The sequence below is a fragment of the Puma concolor genome, chromosome E4 (genome assembly GCF_028749965.1).
Source record: "Puma concolor isolate L17-30 chromosome E4, mPumCon1.1.hap2, whole genome shotgun sequence".
Classification (NCBI taxonomy): domain Eukaryota; kingdom Metazoa; phylum Chordata; class Mammalia; order Carnivora; family Felidae; genus Puma; species Puma concolor.
In genome coordinates, this window is record NC_141683.1 from 36,919,867 (window position 1) to 36,939,307 (window position 19,441).

General features: G+C 47.5%; 1 protein-coding gene across 4 annotated transcripts in view; it reads right to left on the bottom strand.

Moving 5' to 3' along the window:
• The window catches only part of IRF6 (interferon regulatory factor 6), a 38,759-nt gene that overhangs the window by 10,088 nt on the left and 9,230 nt on the right, over window positions 1-19,441 (bottom strand). The window contains exons 1-3 of one of the 4 annotated variants that reach the window (XM_086694598.1): window positions 6,955-7,147; window positions 2,817-2,900; window positions 2,094-2,270 (exon numbers count right to left, since the gene is read on the bottom strand). In XM_086694598.1, the coding sequence (XP_086550724.1) occupies window positions 2,094-2,267 (174 nt within the window). In that variant the 5' untranslated portion in view covers window positions 2,268-2,270; window positions 2,817-2,900; window positions 6,955-7,147. Of the gene's footprint in view, window positions 1-2,093; window positions 2,271-2,816; window positions 2,901-3,009; window positions 3,070-6,954; window positions 7,148-19,441 lie in introns of those variants that run through there. The other 3 variants (XM_086694600.1, XM_086694601.1, XM_086694599.1) reach the window with 3 other exon arrangements.

A 19,441-nucleotide genomic window follows, 5' to 3' on the forward strand; every position in this document is an offset into this window, starting at 1 on the left:
AGCACTGCCCCAGCCTTACTGCTCACAACACAGACATTCCTCCTCAGGACCCACTCAGAAGGTTCAAAGGGCCAGGGCTGATGCAGCAGAACACAGTACCAGACACATGGCATTCACTGGGATTTATAAACATGACTTACTCAAACCCATTCTGAGTCTTGCTTCTGACACTCGGGTCACTGTGGAGGTCCCTATTCCCCTTCCAGAAATGGAAGTAACCTCTGTATTTTGATGGCAATTCACTATTTCTCCTCATACATTATTTCACTCAATTCTCATGACAATCCTCTAAGGCAGGCAAGACTGGTTTCGTCTCCATTTTACCAAAGGGGAAGCTAAAACCCAAAGAGACTATGTGACTTGTTCAAGACCATATGTGCAATTGATAGTAGTAGGATTTGAAATCAGATCTTCCAATTCCTGGTCAGAATGAGGTAGTATGGTAATGGGGGAGCAGATAGGCTTGGGTTCAAATCCAGGCCACACCCATTACTGGATGTGTGATTCTGGCAAATTATTTAGTCCCCCTGAGACTCAGCCTCTGCATCTACAACATAAGAGGAATACCCCCCCTTACAGAGTTCCTGAGAATTAAATGAGATAATGGACACCCATTTAATGCTAGCACCCTGCTGCTTCCCCCTCCCCCCGACACAACCTGCCCAAGGCCTGTCAGAGCTTGGGATGGGTGAAAGCACCCTCACTCTTCTCCTGACTTAAAGGCCCTCCCTGACTATTCCACAAGCAGAGATCCAGATATAAATAAGACAAGCTTCCTGCAGCCACTTTTTTCTCAAGCCCGAAGCACACAGATTGCTCTCGTGAATAGGGCTTTCAGGAACCAGCCTCTTCCCCCATGGCCAGCCACCCCCAGCCACCAACAGCAAATCCAGTTTCAGACCAAGGCCACAACCACAAGTCAGCTGGGCCAGGGCAGGTCAATTCCCCCCTCCATGCCAACTCCAGCAATTGGTACTGGTTTCAAGATGTCTTCCCTATCATTTTCATACCGTTATTTAATTGGTAAATTAAAAGTGCTCCTTTACTTTCTTTCTAAGTGCTCTCAACCAATTTTCTCTCCACTACCTGGGTCTATACCTGATATAACTGAGTTGGGGAACATCTCTCAGATGGCTCTCCTTTGAGGGGCGAGCCCACCTTTTCTGGTCCAATCTCAGCAAGAACTTGGGGTGTCACTCTTGAGGGGCCCAGCATAAGGACTGGATTTCCTTCTGACTTCCAGCTTGGAGAGGGAAGAAGAGGCTAAACTCACTTCTCTGTGACTTGGAGAGGCAGGAACTTAAGCCAGCAGCTGACACAGAAGACTGGCCAGCACAGAGCAGTTGGTCCGGAGCAGAGGCACAGGCTCCAGAGTTACAAACAACATAACACTCCTTCCCACAACCAGCTTCCCACCTACGTCTGTCTTAAGTCAAGCTTTGGCTTCACAAGATTTTGTAAAAGGCCAGTGATTAAATCTGGTTTTCAGTTAAGTAAAACAATTCTCATATCAGGTATTTTTTATTTAAGAAAACATATTTGTAGAATAAAAGCTTGCACTATATCATCTTTCATTTTTAAGCAGAGGTGATGGGTTGGGTAAGGGATTTTAATACCAAAAGAAAAACTTGCAAAGAACCCTCTACACCCATCCTACGGTCTATGTTAGGAGCCTGCTAACACTCAGTAGTTCTGTCCTGGGTTGGAGAGCTGTCCCTGGCCCAAGCACCTCTCTCCATAGCAAGAACCCTGAGTGAATGAAGAACAAGAGTTATTTGCTGACCCTGGGAGCTTTTGGAACAACCCCATCAGTCCAATCATTTGTAGTTTAGCCAACTGCACCCGGGATCTTTTGGGATGTGAGTCGAGCTCCTTCGACCAATGGGAAAAAATAAACGGCCTCAAACATTATGGACATGCCCCAGCAGGAGAAATTACTACGCCTAAGTTTGGGCACCCCCTTCATAAACATTCTCTCTGATGCAGGAGCATTTGGATCTAGTGTATCCCCATGCCAAAATAGAAAACAGAACAACCGAAAACATCCACATAGGTCTGACAGAACCGGTCCGATGGTAGAAGAAGTCCTTTACCTTGAAAATGGTATTTTCCTCCTCTTGTTGGGGGCTATGCCGGGTGGCATGTTTCCAGGGAATCTGGAAGCGCTTGGAGTCCCTGTGTAGCCAGATGAGCCCAGGGTACAGGCCACTATCCACCTGGGCCACCAGCCAGGGCTTCAGCCGAACTCTGCGGGGGTGGAGGGCCATGATCTGGGTGGAGGGGTAAAGAGTAGAGAGCGCAGGAGAATTAGGCCAGCCTCTGGGAACTTTTCCCAGCCACTGTTCCCGTATGATAGAGCTACAGTTTCATTAGATTACAGCAAAGAAACTAAATATGGGAATACACTGTGCCAGGTAAGGAAGAAAAGAAAAGAGGTTAAAAGGTCCTTTTGATTCTTATTCCAAAGCCATTTATGCTTCATGTTCTAGCCAAATCAGACTTATCATGTAAGTGGATCACATTTCTTCTATTTAAATCCTGAAGCAGAAAAAGAAAAAAGATGATGTCATCCCTGCTGGAACACAGTCCTTCCTGAAGAACCAAGGGCTCTTGGAATTGCTCTTTTCAATCTCATCTCAGGAAAAGGAAGAAAAAAAGGTACGGAAACAGCAAAGATACAGGGTAAGAATTTGAAGCACACTCTTTTCAACAAGAGAACTAAAGGCAAGTGGGGAATATTTTAGGAAGAAATGACCCCATTGTGGTGAGAGAGAAGTAGACAAGGGGCAGGTCCTGGTTCCGACATCCTCACTTACAGAGATGAGCAGGCAGTGTCTCCACGGGGTTCTGAAGAGCTGGACCTCAGGTCAGCTTCCTTTTCTCTGGACCACCCAAAGACTCTGGAGCAAGAAAAAAGGGGTCTGAGTTGGTTATCAACAGGACAATCCAGTGGCTGGGAGAATACTAGGGAACATGGGAGACAAAGGCTCTGAGGACCCTTTCTTGCACCTGACTCCAGAAAAGTCCAGGAGCCCTAGAATAATCAAGTGCTACAGTTCCTAAACTTAGGCTGCTAACCACAATCATAAGACAGGCTCTGTTCTGCTCAGGCAGCCTCCTCCACCTGGGTCTGTTTGTCTCCACACGAAGGCTAGAGTGACGTCTTTGGTTGCAGGAGCTGGCCTGGGTAAAGTCTGCGATTGATTCTCATAAAAATACACGGGCACAGCAGATAACATTCGGCAGCAGCCAGCACTCACAGCAGGAAACAGAGGCCTGCCCAGATTGGGTGTCTTTAGGAAAGACTAGTCAGTCACTAGAGACCTGTTTGCTTGGGATGTTGTGTTTAGATTTTTTGGGTGTTCTCATCTTACTTTGTTTTTACTTCAGGTGAAAAAGGGAGGCCTGCAAAATAGCGTTCACTCAACAAATATGTGTTCATCAGCTACTGTGTGTCCAGCACTATGTCCGTTAAAAAGCACATAGTTTTCCTCAGACTCCCTGAAGAAACCCACATTGGAAGTGCTCAAGCCCCACAGTGGCCTGAGGAAAGGAAGATAAATAAGTCACCTTCACACCCAGGAAGATCCCCACCTGGATCACAGTTCAGAAACCAAACCAGTTGAGTCAGCTGAAGGCTCCCACTCAGAGGAGCTTAGCTGAGGGGGTGGCCTCAGCCACCACTTCCTTCCCCAGCCAGACACCCAACAAACAGGGAAAACCCAAACCAACTCAGCTTCTGGCACTTTAAGAGCAAGGCAGGACCTGCTCTCACCTGAGCCTTCTGACCCAATTAACAAGTCCTGCAACTGAAACCTTCCCCCTGGGAGCACAGCTCACAGTGGGCAGGCAAGGTTGGCATGCAGTATTCAACTGTCCCCCGCCCCATCCCCATGTTGTTGGCCATGGTTTTGGAAGGGCAGCAAGTCAAGCCACCAAACTGTGGAGAACATTTACCTTATAAGGAGTAGAGAATGCATATTCTCCTAAGGGCAAGTTCTACCTTCTCCTCCTCAGTCCCAGGCTACTGGAAAGGGGATGGGGCAAGGAAAGGACGAATAGGGACATGGGCGACACATTGGTTAACCCTGCAAGGAACTTTTGCAGTACCAGTAAATGCTGGGTCTATGCTTGTCAGACATGGGAAATCTCCGTCTGGATGGACTTTGAAGTAAAGGGCTTATCCTAGTTGATTGACAGCTCATCAAGAAAAAATTAAAGCAACGGAGCCAACATGGGGAACTGCACATAGTGATAGGGAAGGAGAAGCAGCCACCCATAGAGATGGATTGTTAAGATCTAGAGTCCTGGGTTCTCAACATTCTCTCAAGATGGCACCACACATGAGCAACCCCGCCCCAGCCTGCCTTCCTCCATGCCCCACCTCCCTCACTGCTAACCCTCTCCACCTTCTGGAAGTCAGCCAAGATCTCCCTCACCTGCCACCCAGTAACTAAGACTCTAAACACTGGCAGAGAAGGAAAAGCTGGAAGCAACCAAAATAACAGAGGAAAATGGCTAATTCACAGGCTGCAATATTAAGCAGTCATTAACAACGGGACGTCTGAAGAATTTTTATTGGATCTGGGGAAATGTTTACAACATGAAGTTAAGGGAGAAAATACAGCATACAATATTGACTGTAGACTAGTATGTTCACCTTGTAACTAACATGCACTTGGGTACTTAGGCACATACACACATAATTTAAAAAAGGAAAAGATAATACATCAATGTAACAAGATATTCACAATGGTTACCTGGTGATGGGATTGAGTGAATTTTATACTTGCTCATATACTTGTGTATATGATTCACATTTTCCTACAATGACATGTTTCAATTTATGATAACAATAATAAAAAAGCTACAAGTAATATTTTTTCAACCAAAAAAAAAATATTAGCTTAGGAAGCTAAGACATTTCTTGGCCCCTGGAAGGTATAAAAGATGATGTTCTTCAGCTAATGAGAGCACGGTACCAACAATCCTTCATATCTACACTGACTTTACAAAGTTTACATACACTTTTATTTACCGTGTTTGATTTCATCCTCATGATCAGGAAGTGGCATGTATTATCATCCCCATTAAAAAAAAATTTTTTTTAACGTTTATTTATTTTTGAGACAGAGAGAGAGAGCATGAACAGGGGAGGGTCAGAGAAAGAGGGAGACACAGAATCTGAAACAGGCTCCAGGCTCTGAGCTGTCAGCACAGAGCCCGACGTGGGGCTCAAACCCACGGACCGCGAGATCATGACCTGAGTCGAAGTGGGAGGCTTAACTGACTGAGCCACCCAGGCGCCCCTCATCCCCATTTTATAGCTGGGTTAACGGAGACCCAGAAAAGTGCTTTATCTGGGGCCTGGACCCAACACTCCTCATCAGAGTGTGCTGTACTGAATCTTGCCACTAACCCTGCCTTCCAAATCCCTCCCTTCTTCTACACACTAAGAGAGTAAACCAAAAACATTCACAAGATCCCAGCAGCACGAAGGGCCAAGGAAGTGGTTAGGGAGAAGACTGCATGACACCTGCCACCAAACACACCTAAATCAGAGTTCTCTTCCAAAACATTCTCAGCGCCCAAATCTCAATGCCCACAGAAACTTAGCCTAGCTGAAGTCAGCCCTAGTATCTCCAGCTGCAATCACAGTGAAATTCAAGGTCTGTGTCTCCAATAGGTATTTGACCAGCCAAAGAACAAAGATGCTAACCCATCCACTCCCCTCACGCTGGGCATCCAGCTGGGATACTTTCAACCTACCTCAGGCACTAATTCTCCTCTCTCACACCCCCATTCCAGGGAGCAGGCCCTCTATAAACACCCCCACTGCCACCTCTGCAGCCCTTGCCCAGACGAGTTTCCAAAGGCAGCACTACCTCAAAGTAGAGATTCGAGATTGGGCTGTCAATGGTTTGGCTCAGAGTGAAAAGCATTTGCCAGGGAGTCCTGCTTTTTGTCCTTCCCCTGCAGGGAACCGAATGCCATCTTCCCAGTTCCCCAGCCTTTCTTCCCTTTAGTTTAGCCCTGCTTAGAGGTAAATTCTGTGCCATAATTCCCATGCCCTTCCTCCCTGCTGGATTGAAGTTGGGGGCTGGTGAGATGGTGCTGCTGTTATGTGTTATGCACACATCTAACCTTAAACTACTCTCCTGGGTCAGCACCAACTCCCACTCAAGCGCCTTCTCCCTCTCCCTTCCCTGGCTTCCACTTTTGACATCCACCAGGAGAGCAGGGTCGGGACAGAGGTGACCCCTTCATTACAAAGCAGGCTCCCCAGAAAGAGTGGCACCCGGGGCCTCCTTTCCAGTTGGGCCTGGGAGACTTTCCCCAGTTTTCCACACCCACCCTCCATCCCCTTGGGCAAAGAGGGCCTCACCCCCAGAGCAACCACGCCCTGCACCACCCTCCCCAACACCAAGCTTGACTACTTGGAAAGCCAGTGGTGTCTCCCAGGCCCAAGGCGAGGGGCCTGGCTGCACTAAACAAATTCAAAGAGAAAAAACAAACTGGCTAAAGCGCCTGGCCGCCCCCATCTCCATTTCCCCAAACCCCCACCAGGACCAAGGGCCCGCAGGCCTCGGAAATCCCCTTTGGGACACTGGGGCCGGCGGCCCAGCGAGCTGGGCCTCCACCGGAGGGGTGGAGGCGACGTAGCTCTATCCTCTGGTGGGTGGATAAGGGCCGAGAGCGGCACGCTCCAGTAGGGCAGGGAGGGAAAGGGAGTAGAGAGAAGTGTGGGGTCGGGAGGGGCCCCGTACTCCAGGGCTAGGACCGCCCAAAAGCTACCACCTAAAGCAGGGCGACAAGCATCCAGCCCCTGAGAGTCCCCCCTCCCCCAAACAAACAGATGTCCTCAAGCAAGGTTCCTAACCCCACAAACTCTGGGGCGGGTGTGTCCCCAGCCCCCTACCCCCAAAACTAGTGTTCAGAAGTTAGCGTCCTCACCTTTTCTCAATCCTGCTACAAGAAGCGGTCGTCCCCCGAACTAAGTCCCCAGCACTCCTTGACCGGTCAGCAAGCAATACCTGGGTTTGCGCAGGTAGACTCTTCGAGCTCCGCTCTCCGTCCCGCACCGGCCCTTACCTGCCGGGCCCAGGTGCGCGGAGCTCACGTCACCGCCTCGCCCTAGGACGCCGCAGCCCCCCTCCGCAGTCCGGCCACGCCTCCCAGGTGTGGCCACGCCCCCCTCGCGTTCAGGATTGGCGGCTTACGGGAAATCTGATACTCTGCGTTCCTGGGCGGCCCCGCGCCGCCCAGCCCCTTCCCCACCTCGCTCTCTGGCTTCTAACTCTGGCTGAGAAAATTCCCAGACTCGAGGCTGGACCTTACGCCTCGGGGCTGGTGGTCTTGGGAACTGGGAGCGCCTGGGAGGTCAGATCTGAGTTGAGAGGGTGCCCCCCCTTTCCACGTACCCCATGGTTCCCCTGCGGTTTTGGAGATAGTTAACCACAAGCAAGGGTTTAGAGATTCTGGGCAGGCCCTTCTACCCGTGGGCCTGTGTAAGTGAGTGGGATAAGGGGAAGGGACTCAGGACACTTGATCCCATGGAGAAGAAGCTCGGTGGCTTTCAGGGCAGGGATTCTGCCTTTATTCTGCCTCTTACCCGAGTGACTCAGGGTAAGTTACTTGGCTTCTTGGTTTCACTTTTCTTGTCTTTTCAGTGAGAATAATATGTGAGAGACTGCCTTTTCCAGTCACTATCTGGTAATGATTAAAAGCGTGGCCTCAGGAGCTAACTTTTAGGATTCAAACTCCAACTTCATCAGTTACTACAGACTTGACAAAGGTTCTTAAGATCTCTGAGCCTCAGTTTCTTATCAGTACAATGCAGTAAACAAGAGTACCCACCTCAAATGAGTGCTGTGGGGGTTCAATAAATTGCTTCATATAAAGTATTTGGAACAGTATTTTGGTACTTATTGAGTGATGTATAAATACTTGAAATTTTGGTATAAAGATAAAAAGCACATAGACAGTGCCTCACAGAATAAGGTGACACCTTCTGTTATTACTTGAAACTCAAGGCCTGTATGTCCCCTATCAGATGTTTGATGAGAGTTCACTCTCCTGTCCCACTACAATGAACCCCAGTCCTTACAGAGTACATGCTTACAGTGAGCTGTGTACCAGTACATGAGACCCTGAAGCATGGAGCTGTCACAGGTAAGAAGGGACATGCTTATGGGTACTTAGGTTTTGAAGTTTAAAGCAACAAGAGAGAGACCATAAAGGAGTGATATTATGGTTGATTTATGTCCCCTCACCCCTTCAATTCGGATGCTGAAGTCCTACAGCCTCCAGTACCTCAGAATGGGACCTTACTTGGACATAGAGTCGTTACAAAGGTAATCAAGTTAAAATGAGGTCATTAGGGTGGGCTCTAATCATATTTGACCTGTGTCCTTATAGAAAAGGGAAATTTGGACACAGAGGGAGAAGATGATGTGAAGAGACACAGGGAGAAGACAGCCATCTCCAAGCCAAGGAGAAAGGCCTGGAACAGACCCTTCCCTCAGAGCCCTGGGAAGCATCCAACCTTATGGATGCCTTGATTTTGGGCTTCCAGCCTACAGAACTGTGAAACAAGACATTTCTGTTAATTAAGCTACCCAGTCTATGGTACTTAGTTCCAGTGGCCCTATCAGACTAATACCGGTGTGTTGGAGAGCTCCGGATTGGTAATCATGGGAACTTGATTCCCAATGCTTGGGGACATATCCAGCGAAGGCTGGGAGGGTAGCAAGTCCCCAAGCCTGACTCAGCCAGCCTCTGGCTCAGCCGCTGCTGGTGGCCACTCTTCCCTTCATGAGGGGAAGGACTATCTCATCAGCACAGCCTGCTCTTTACTGCTGATGAGCTCACTGGACAAGCAGCATCTCCCATGTGGCCCAGGGCTTGGCTCTTGAGACCAAGCAAACAGTCCACTGCAGGTGTGTGTGAGGGATGAGGGGAAAGACCACCAGGAGAGCATCATTTGAGGGGAGCCAAAAGCCCAACACCATACAAGTATGAGCCCACATACAGGCATTCACTTATGCACTAGCAGAAATCCCTATAACTAAAGTGATTTCTTAAAGATTTTCTTTAGAAGACACATACTTTAGAATCAGAAAATTCAAGCTGGGAGGGACCATCAAATCCTCTGGTCTAGGGCTATTACTGGCTTAGAGATGTTTGTTTGTTTGACCCACACGGTATCTTAAACACCAGGAGATTTCACATAAACATCTAGGTTTTCAGCATCTCTTGAAGACAGGCTCTAGACAGCCTGGCTCAGCAGTTCCATCCGACAACAGCTGCTCATTTAGATGGAATCCACATGTTAAAATCAGGACAACCCCACCCTACCGGATTCACTCATTTACGTTAATTGTCTGACCCTGTAGGCATACGAGTTTACAACTTCTAGTACAAATTCCCCCTTTTTATAGGTGAGAAAACTGAGGTCCAAGGAGGTCAAGTGATTTGCTCTAGATCATGTAGCAAATCACACACAAAGTCAAGACTAGAACCCAAGCCCAGGGTCCCTTCCACTTGGACCCTGCTCAGCATCCCAACCAGAATCTATACTGACTGATGCTGCACTGGTTGTTAATTTATTATTTTTTAATTATGCATGTATCTATGCACTGTTGATACTATGGCAAACAAAGTCCCAACTCTCGTGTCCCTCTACTGAGGAATCAATGAAAGGGGATAAAGCAGGAGGAATTAAGGTAGAGATCAAGAGGAACTTCTGGGTCCTTTGAATGATGAGACCTGGCAATAGGCCACCCTGAAGTCTTCTTTGCTTGAGATACACCTCACTTGCTTGGTCTGGGGAATAAGAAAACCCAAAGGCTCTGGAGGAATCAGTTCTATGTTCTCAAAAGATCACTCCTAAGATTCAGACATCCCCAGTGTGGCTTGGGCCTGTGATGTTTCCATTGCTTTGCCCTCCATCCCTGCTCAAGTAAGGCATTGCTGACTCATTTGTGAGTCTGAGTTTCAGGCTGTGAGATGTATGTTTCAACACAGAGGCATTGATTTATAGCTATAGGGAATCTGGGAATTCCTCTCTCCTGCTCCCAGGCAGCTCTTACTTGGTGAGGACTCTTTCACCACCCAGAGGCTTTAACCTCAACAATACCAAACATATGACAATAAAGCCATGTGACCCAAATCCCACTCTTCTCCGCTGAGCAGGGTGGGTAGCAACTGGGACTGCTCCCAGTGGTTCAGGACAGTGGAGAATTTAGTGTCCCTGGATTCAGTAACAGCAATAGGCTGGGTTACTTGTCAGCGGGTCTGTTGAAGAGGGGGTGAGGACATCAAACTGAACAATACAATTCTGGTCTCTCTCAGAGGAATTCAGACCCCATCCAGCCTTCTGGAAGGCATTTTGTAGCCCAAGTCCTACCCTGATTTATCTCTGGCTCCATCCAAGTGTTTCAAGGTACTGGGGCTACAGATGAACCTAACACATTGCCTAAACTGTAGCCTGAATTGTTGCCCCTTCCTCTGTCTCCTTACCCTGTATAGAGGGTCCCAGAATGTGATCCAAATTCGAGGCTTATTGAGATTTCTGTAGTGGAAGCTGCAGCAAAAATAATTTATAAATGAATCTCACTTTCTAGCCCAGGCAATCAAACAGATTTCAGTTTGAGATTTTAGGTGAATTCCCCACTAAAGTGTTCAGAATTATTAGTTTCTGACTCTCTTTTTATCCTTGAACTAAGCCAAGTGCTGGTAAGTGTCCTCAAAGGAATAGTTTTCTTTATTCCAAATTTGGATCTATGTGGGAAGAGGAGGAAAAACAAGGTCCAGTAAATCACTTGGAAGTAAGCTCTCTCCCTGAGGTCCTCCCATCATTCTTCCTCCCCTCCAGTGTCAGTCAGAGACTCCACTTCCACCCCTCCCCGGGCCCCCCCCCACCCCCGGCAAAAGAAGGTTCCACTGGCCCTGCAGACATAAGAGCCAAATAAGAAACTGCCATGAATGTGAAGATTCACAGTCCTGATCTTATTTTATTTTATTTTAAGCTTATTTATTTATTTTTGAGAGAGAGAGAGAGATGGAGAACACATAAGAGGAGGCAAGGGGCAGAGAGAGAGAGGGAGACATAGAATCTGAAGCGGGCTTCAGGCTCTGAGCTGTCAGAGCAGAGCCCCACAGGGGGCTCAAATTCACAAACCCACAAACTGGGAGATCATGATCTAAGCTGAAGTTGTATGCTTAACAGACTGAACCACCCAGGTGCCCCATCACAGTCCTGATTTTAAATACCCTGCCCTGTCAGGACAGAGCAGTGTCCCAATTTTGACTTCATGGGCAGTACTGAACAACATATCCCATGATGTTATGCTGTTGTAAAATGAGACTGTGGGCATGAACGCTTTCTGAACTTGGTCAAGTGTGGATGGGAGGGATCATCACTGTGGTTATCTACTCTGTTTTCTCATGTAAATCAATCTCTGGCCTCAGCAGCAAGGGGACAGAGGGCAGCAAGGGGACTTGAGGGCAGCAAGGCACAGACCAGACAGGAACTCTCATGAGCCAGGAGTTCCTACCAGTGTCAGGCTCAAGGCTAAGCTACCTGAGCACTGGACATGTGTTGACTTCAGCAAAATGAGTTATCTGGGGATACAGAATCCTATGGGTGGGGGGGAGGGCAATGTGGTAAGAAATTGGACTTCTGTTCAATAAGACTGATTGACCAAATGTGTTTTATCTGTTTTCCCTCCCCACCCCACCCCCCACCATTCTGGTACAACCACAAGGTTAAGAAGAGGACAAAAAGCATTGGGGAGGGGTAGGATAAGAAGGTATGAGAGATTTCAACAAAAATATTAGGAGATGAAATATTCTCTCAACAAAAATAAGGAGTGGGGAGGGCCAATATTTTGGTTATAAAGCTTTCAGTATTATTTGATTTTTAAGGCAGATAAACATAATATTTAAGAATGATATTATCATCACATATTTTTAAAGACAAAAGAAAAAGCACGTGGGAGTCAGGGGACCGGACTATCAGACCTTTCTTTGGCATTCAGACCATTCTTTTGGCTTGTGGCTGTTGCTGTCTGAGCCTGAACCTCTTTGTGGGAAGGACCTGAGCAAATTCCACAAGCACCTTCTCGTCCAAACAATTCCTAGTTCTGTGGTCAAATTCTAGAGACAGCACTGATGTCCTCAGAAAAACAACCTATGTTTGGGATGAATCAAAACTTGTCTCAAATTTCCCTTCTCTCAACTTCTACTTGTATGAACGAGCTGGACCTCAGTTTATTCATCTCTTACATGAGGATACTACTTCACAGGATTGACAAGAAGATCAAATTAAATAAATAAAACAAGAATAAGTCTATGCAAATGTTATTTTTCTCCACCATCTTTAGGCGAGGATCTGGTGCAGTTCTGGGCACCAGACATTCACTTAATAGAAACCTGGAAAATTCAGAAGCGAGTTACTATATGTTTATTCTTGGGGCAGGGAGGATATGAAGCCCTTCATTTCTGTTGATTGGATTAGGGGCAAGGTCCAATGTGGATCTCAGAGCCTAGTGAATAATTCCTTTGAGGAGAAGGGCAGACCAGGGAGGGTATAAATGAGAGGTTCTTTAACCAAGCAACAGCCCCACCTCACACCCCTCCACCCTCTCCAACCCCCCCCCCCCCGTGTGGGAACTTTCTCTTAACACAGTCCACATACCCAGCCTCAACCTAGATCAGCCTCCTATCCAATAACTTGTGGTTTTGCAGAAAAGGTATGGATGATGTCCACAGGGATTTCCATGCTCTTGAGGGGCTCTGGACTGGCACACTAATTTCCACACTAATTTATCCACGTCACCTAAGGCTTTGGTTGATAGCATTCAAAAAGCTCATTCGACCTGGTCACTGCCTGTAGAAACCTGCCGCCTGAACCCCACCTCAATTCCCACAGCCTGAACCCCAATTTGTCTGAGTTAAGCTGAGGCCTAAAAGGTGACTGCATGCCATGGGGGGTTAGCAGGAAGGGAGGAAGGGAAGATGTACATACCGAAGTAAGAGTTAAGTGTTGATCTCATGCAACTCCTGGCCAGGAGAACCCCAGAGTCAAGAGCAAAGAAGGTTCAGGTCTTTCCTCACACAGACCCAGACCAGAGGCCTGAGGCCATCCCACATGAAAAACACAAGCATCATTCCCTCATTCATCATTCAGTAAATATTTACTGAACACCTACTATATGCCAGACAAATTCCCTGCCCTCATGAAACTTACCACCTCCTATTGTCATCTTCTATTGGTACTGAAGCCCTCTGTTTAAACTTTCACTTATGAGTCCTTCTGCTATTGTAACTACCTCCTATCCTCCAGCTTCCAGCCCCATTCTAATCTATCCTGCAGCCCTTTGTGAGCTCTGACCCCATTCACTTTCCTGCTCAAAAACATTCTGTGACTTTCCAAGGTTTATTGAATCAAAGCACTATTCACTCATCCAACACATGTTTATTGTGTATCTACTATGTGCCGGGTTCTGTTCTAGGTTCTGGGGGATACAGCAGTGAGCAGGACACATAAGAACTTCTGCTCTCATAGTACTTAGATTCCAGTGGGGAGAGACAGAAAATAACCAAGATAAATAAGTGAAGCAAGTAAAGCACATTGGTTGGTAATAAGTTCCAAGGAGAACAATAAGGCAACCGAGGTTAGGGAGGGGAGGGGGCAGGGAAGAAGTAAAATTTTAGATAGACTAACTAGGGAGAAGATGACATTTGAGTAGAGATCTAAGAAAGTGTTGGATGGAGCTGTGTAGATTAGATAGCAGAGGGAAGATGGTTCCTGAAAGAGGGGCGATCAAATGAAAAGATCCTGAGGTAAGCACGTACTTGCTCATTAAAGGAGGGTCAGGGAGGTCAGAATGAGGTTCAGTGCCTGGAACAGAGCAAGGAGTGAGGGGAAAGTGTTGGGATACAAAGTGTGAGAGGTAATGACTTTAGCTTTTACTCTAAGGCAGATAGGGAGCCACTAGGGGCTTTAGAGTAAGCGCAACAAGGTGTGACTTGTTTTGCAGCATCGCTCTGGCTGCTGTGTTTAAGATAGGAAGAATGGAGAAAAAGGCCAAGCAGGGAGTCTAATTGGAAGGCCCCTCTCTCACCCTAGCCTGCTTTTCCAACCACATCTCTTAACCATTTCACAACTCTACAGCCCTCATAGACTCTTCCCAGAGCACACATTACAGCTGCTGGCCTACCATTCTCGATGAAATTACCACCACTTGGAATATCAATACGACAACAGGAACAATTGCTGTTACTTACTAAGCATCAATAACCCCAGTCAAATGTGGTTTTTGAAATATTATCAGATGTCACTCACAGACATTATTTCATTCCATGTTTATATTTTGTTCCTATTTATTGGGAAAGCTGAGGCTTTTTACAACTTGTCACCAACTTGGAAGGTCCCTGGGCCCAACTGTAAGATGTAAAACAAGTGCTGTCCCTCAGGTCTCAAATGGGCCATTCCTATCTTTGAGGGTCTCCATGCCATGTGACTCTCTGGGTACTTCCTCACAGAAAGTTTGAACAAATGGGGAGAGTTATGTTTAAAATGACCCTGACAGGTCAGTATCAATTTTCTGGATTGAAAAATAGAAGCAAAAAACATTTGGGCAGAGAAAATAACATTGCAAATGGTCAGAGGTACCATGTGGGAAGGTCAGGAGGTTTCAATTTGCTGGAGCTTTAGTATTTGTAGGGACGAATCAGGCAGGAAACAGACCTAAGAGGCCTTGAATGTCATATCCAAGAGCCAGGCTTTCACCTCTTTATAGTCAGGGAGGATGGAAAGGTTTTTTTTTTTTTTAATTTTTTTTTTCAACGTTTTTTTTATTTATTTTTGGGACAGAGAGAGACAGAGCATGAACGGGGGAGGGGCAGAGAGAGAGGGAGACACAGAATCGGAAACAGGCTCCAGGCTCTGAGCCATCAGCCCAGAGCCCGACGCGGGGCTCGAACTCACGGACCGCGAGATGTGACCTGGCTGAAGTCGGATGCTTAACCGACTGCACCACCCAGGTGCCCCTAGAAAGGTTTTAACTAAACAAACAAATAAAAATATTCTTTAAGTTTGAGCAAGATAAGAGTGCCTGGAAATGTGCAGAATGTGGCTACCTGGAGAAAATGCTTTCCTTTTAAGGGAAGCAGACACTAAGCTCTGGCTGATAGTTGCCATGCAGAAAGACAGGCCCAGCCTTGCCACTGGGAAATCTAGACTTTATGTAAAACTTTGTATACGTTTGCAACACGTTTAAAGAAACAAATTTAGGGGCGCCTGGGTGGCGCAGTCGGTTAAGCGTCCGACTTCAGCCAGGTCACGATCTCGCGGTCCGGGAGTTCGAGCCCCGCGTCAGGCTCTGGGCTGATGGCTCAGAGCCTGGAGCCTGTTTCTGATTCTGTGTCTCCCTCTCTCTCTGCCCCTCCCCCGTTCATGCTCTGTCTCTCTCTGTCCCCCCAAAAATAAATAAACGTTGAAAAAAAATTAAAAAAAAAAAAAGAAACAAATTTAATTACATGAGCCATATAAAACACTCCATGGGAGCTGCTATTTGGGGGGGTTCTGCCCTGGAGTATAAATGAGTTCCAGGAAGATAGGGACTTTGTCTTGTTTCCACTGTGTTCTCAGCGGAGAACTTGGCACAGGGCCTGGCACACAGTAAGTGTTCAATACATATTTATTCCGTGCATACGTAGGGGTTAGGTATTAGTATTCCCCCTTACACTTTAGGAAACTGAGGCTCATCGAGGATAATAGATCACACGGGAAGTGGCCATACTCTGGCTCAGGAGCAAATCTCTGAACTTCAAATGAGATAAAATGACTCATAGGAGAGATCAATTAAGAGTAGAAACAGTTCTTCGTCTGTCCCTTACACCACCCCCTATCCCAGGGCTGTTCCCACTTGTTACCAAAGTCTCATGTATGGCGCTACCTGGTTTTAACTCCCCTGGGATACTTCCGATCCCACTCTGTTGGGACTGTTTTTTCCCCTATTTTGTTCAGACCTAGGAATTAGAGACGAGGCAGCCCACACACCACCTGTCCCTCCCCAGCACAGTGACATCTGCATAACGTTGGGCTGCTAACAGTAGCAGCTTCTCTCCCTGGCCTTTCAAATCCAAGGAAGGACCCACCAGGCCTTCCCTGGCCAGGTGCCTGGCTGACAAATCCCTTAGCATAGCCAAGTAGCTTCAACGCTCTTGCTGTTCTAGTTCACTAGTTATAAAACATTATCTGCAGAGCCGGGCATCACTGCTGCATAAATAGAAATGGAAGGAGGTAACAAAATAGTAGAGCCAGTGAGTGGGGATTTGGGGAAATAAAACACTAATCTTTGAAGCTTCTAAAATAAGAGGCAGGATTTCTAAGAAGATCTACTCAGTTGACATGAAATCAATCCTTGCTTCTGCCCTTTCATCTAATCAGACAGGTTAGTTAGTCAATCAACAAACATTTATTGTGCAGGGCTCAACATACTTCTGGAAGTGCAGGTTATGATTTGAATGATGCCCATGAACTGAGTGTGTCATACTCTTCATATATTCATGTACTTTTAATTCATTAAGAAAGGATGAGGAGGGAAAGAAACACTAGCATGTTTTACCCAGAGGGGTAAATGTTTAATCCAGAGGGGAAAGTTGTTCTTCCTCAATACGATTCTAAGAGTGATTTACCAATATTAGTTTTTCTGGAATCTTCCCAGCATCTTGTACTTGGAAGGAACAGCTGCAGCTCAGTGCCCTGCCTTCTATACAGCACTGCCAGCCAATCGGCCAGGTTCATCTTGCCCACCACCATTTTCCTTAAATGGCTTTAGTTTCAAGTACATCGGGGGCATTTTTAAAAATTTGTTAAGAGAGTCTTACCCGAGGTCACTCAGCTGGTAAATGGTGAGTGGGAAGCTGACCCGCCCTATCTGACTGACTTCGTGCCCTTTCCATTAGGTCATGAGGGGGAACCGAAGCTTTGGAATGTTAATCGTGCCCACGGGCCCGAAGTAATATCCCAGGATGTAAATGTGTGTGACCATCTCTCTGTCCTGGGGGCGTGAAGAAGGCAACATGCTCTGCCCTTGACCCTAACTGACTGAGCCCGGGGGCCAGCTCTGGAGCTTTAGGGGCCTGGGAACCAGTGTGCCTGTGTCTGGAGGCCCTGAGAGTTTCGCTCTGTTTCAGAGCAGGCACTGCCACCTCCCAGTTACTATTCTGTGCTGTGGCAAGTGCCAGCTTGTCTCCCCTTCCCGCCCAGCCCAGGAACCCTCCGGCATTTCTAGTTCAGGCCCAGACCCGTCCTGGCAGCCTGGATTCCACTGCCGAGGCTGGAAGCTCATCTCAGCCCAGTGACCATCTTGCTCTGGTTTTGTCACGGGAGAATTGTGATTCCAGCAGTTTTGGGAGTTGGGGGTGGGCGGCCACAGATGTCTCGCTCAAACTACAGAGTGGTGGGGTGGAGGTCAGGGTGCAGAGAAGGAAAGATGGGAGAGAAGCGGGGAGGGGACGCTTTAGACATTCCACTCCTGAGGCTGTTTCATCCCAAATCCAAGGTAAATAAAGGAGTTGGGGAGGCTGGACTGGACCCAGCAGCCCAGCCCTGAGTTCTAGCCCTGACAGAGCTGAAAGGAGGACTTTCTGGCATTCCCACACGGGGGTGGGAAAGAGGCTGGGTCTGGGCAGGTCTGAGGAGCCCTTGTTCCCTATGGCCCTGGGGGGAACACGCCCGGATTTGCTGACCTCTCTGGTAGGAGTCTATCAGGTAGGAAGCCCAGCCTCTGATGGCACTTGCTGTGTGTGGGCGTGTATAAGCAAATTGTGTAGTGCATTTGTGCTTTTAGTGTTTATCTGAAATTCAAATTTAACGGGGAGTCCCAGTATAGGGGAGTGAGGTGACACTTCAGTCCCTCTACCCCTCCAATTTCAGTGAGATGAGGGCCAGTTTCTGGCATGCATCCCTGCTTTAACCTGATCCCCACCTTACAGCAAGAGAATTCCTTGGGCATTGGCATTCCAAGACAGCACCCATGCCCCAGCCCCCACATAGCTAGGGCCCCTCTGCCTTCAGTTCTGAAACTCCAAAGACTTTCATGTCAAGTATTAATGCTCCATCCTGGAGCCCCTTTGAAGATGAAAAGCCCTCCTGAGAAGTGAAGGGCTCTGTTGTTGTAATTAACATAATTACAAGCAATTTTTCCCATAGCCCTGTGGAAAACTGGGGGACCTCACTTCTTGTAAGAAATACCTACCTCGCTCTCCCAGGAGAAGGCCAACCTCTTCTAATCCAGCACTAGGGTAGATGTCCCTGCCAGCCCTGGTCCCCAGTACCACCCACCTTGACTTAGACTTGGTTTTTGTTTCTGGTTTTGTTTTGCTTTTACCTTTTCAGATGATTCATCACCATGACAAGGGATCCACCTTTCTGGGCACAGTAGCCACCCTCTCCTGGGACACGTCTGTGCCTACCTTCCTGGGTTGAAAACACTCGGTGAATGATAAAGCTGAAAGCTACTATTTCTACCCGAGTCCTGGACCAGACAGAAGGGATGTCAGCTGCCTCTCTCAACCCAAATGCCCTGACGACTGGGAGCAAACTCTTCCCTGATTCGAAGAATCAGTTGCCACTGTGCAGAGTGACTATGTGGGAGGACACGTAAGCATTTCCCTGCAGAGGTAGCTGGTCACACAATGGTAGCCAGGGCAGCTAAAGCCCAGGCCCAGAGGCCCTGAACAGAGTCTGTGGTCTTAACTGTTTCTAGGATTGCATCCTCCTGCTGTCCCCAGGGAGGCGATCATCTCTTCCACAGAAGGAGCCACAGCATTTCCTTCTCTAAAGGTTTAGCATAGAGGAGGTGCTCAGCATTACTAATTGTGCCAAATGAATCTGTCTGTGCTAGGCCAAAGAAACATCTCTGTCTCTCTCTGGATTCCCAGGGCTCTAAACAGCTTTTGGGTTTCCTGGCATACCAACGTATGACTCGTCTCTGACCTGTTATGTGAGTGTCAAAACTTACAGAAACGTCCGATATGGTTACTGTTGGCAGTGCAAACTGCCCAACTGCCCAAACTGTCTGTAAGTTCAAGAATTTTAGACTGTAGACTGATGATGGCAAATTAGTGAGATGTTATAAAATTTCCCCATCACCCAAAATCTGTCTTCAATACCTTTGTATCGGCCTTACCCTAGGCTCCTTAGGAAATCAGAACAAAGAAGAATCCTGGACTCCAGAAGAATATGCCCTCAGGGCCTGGTCATTATAACCAGCTCCTTTCCCCACAGTACACGTGTACACACGCATGCACGCACACACACATGCACACACACACACACACGCATATACTCATCTGGGACGGCAGAGCCAACTCCTCCTCACCCTTCCTGTTTCATTCCATTTAATTTAATAGGAACTTGTACTTA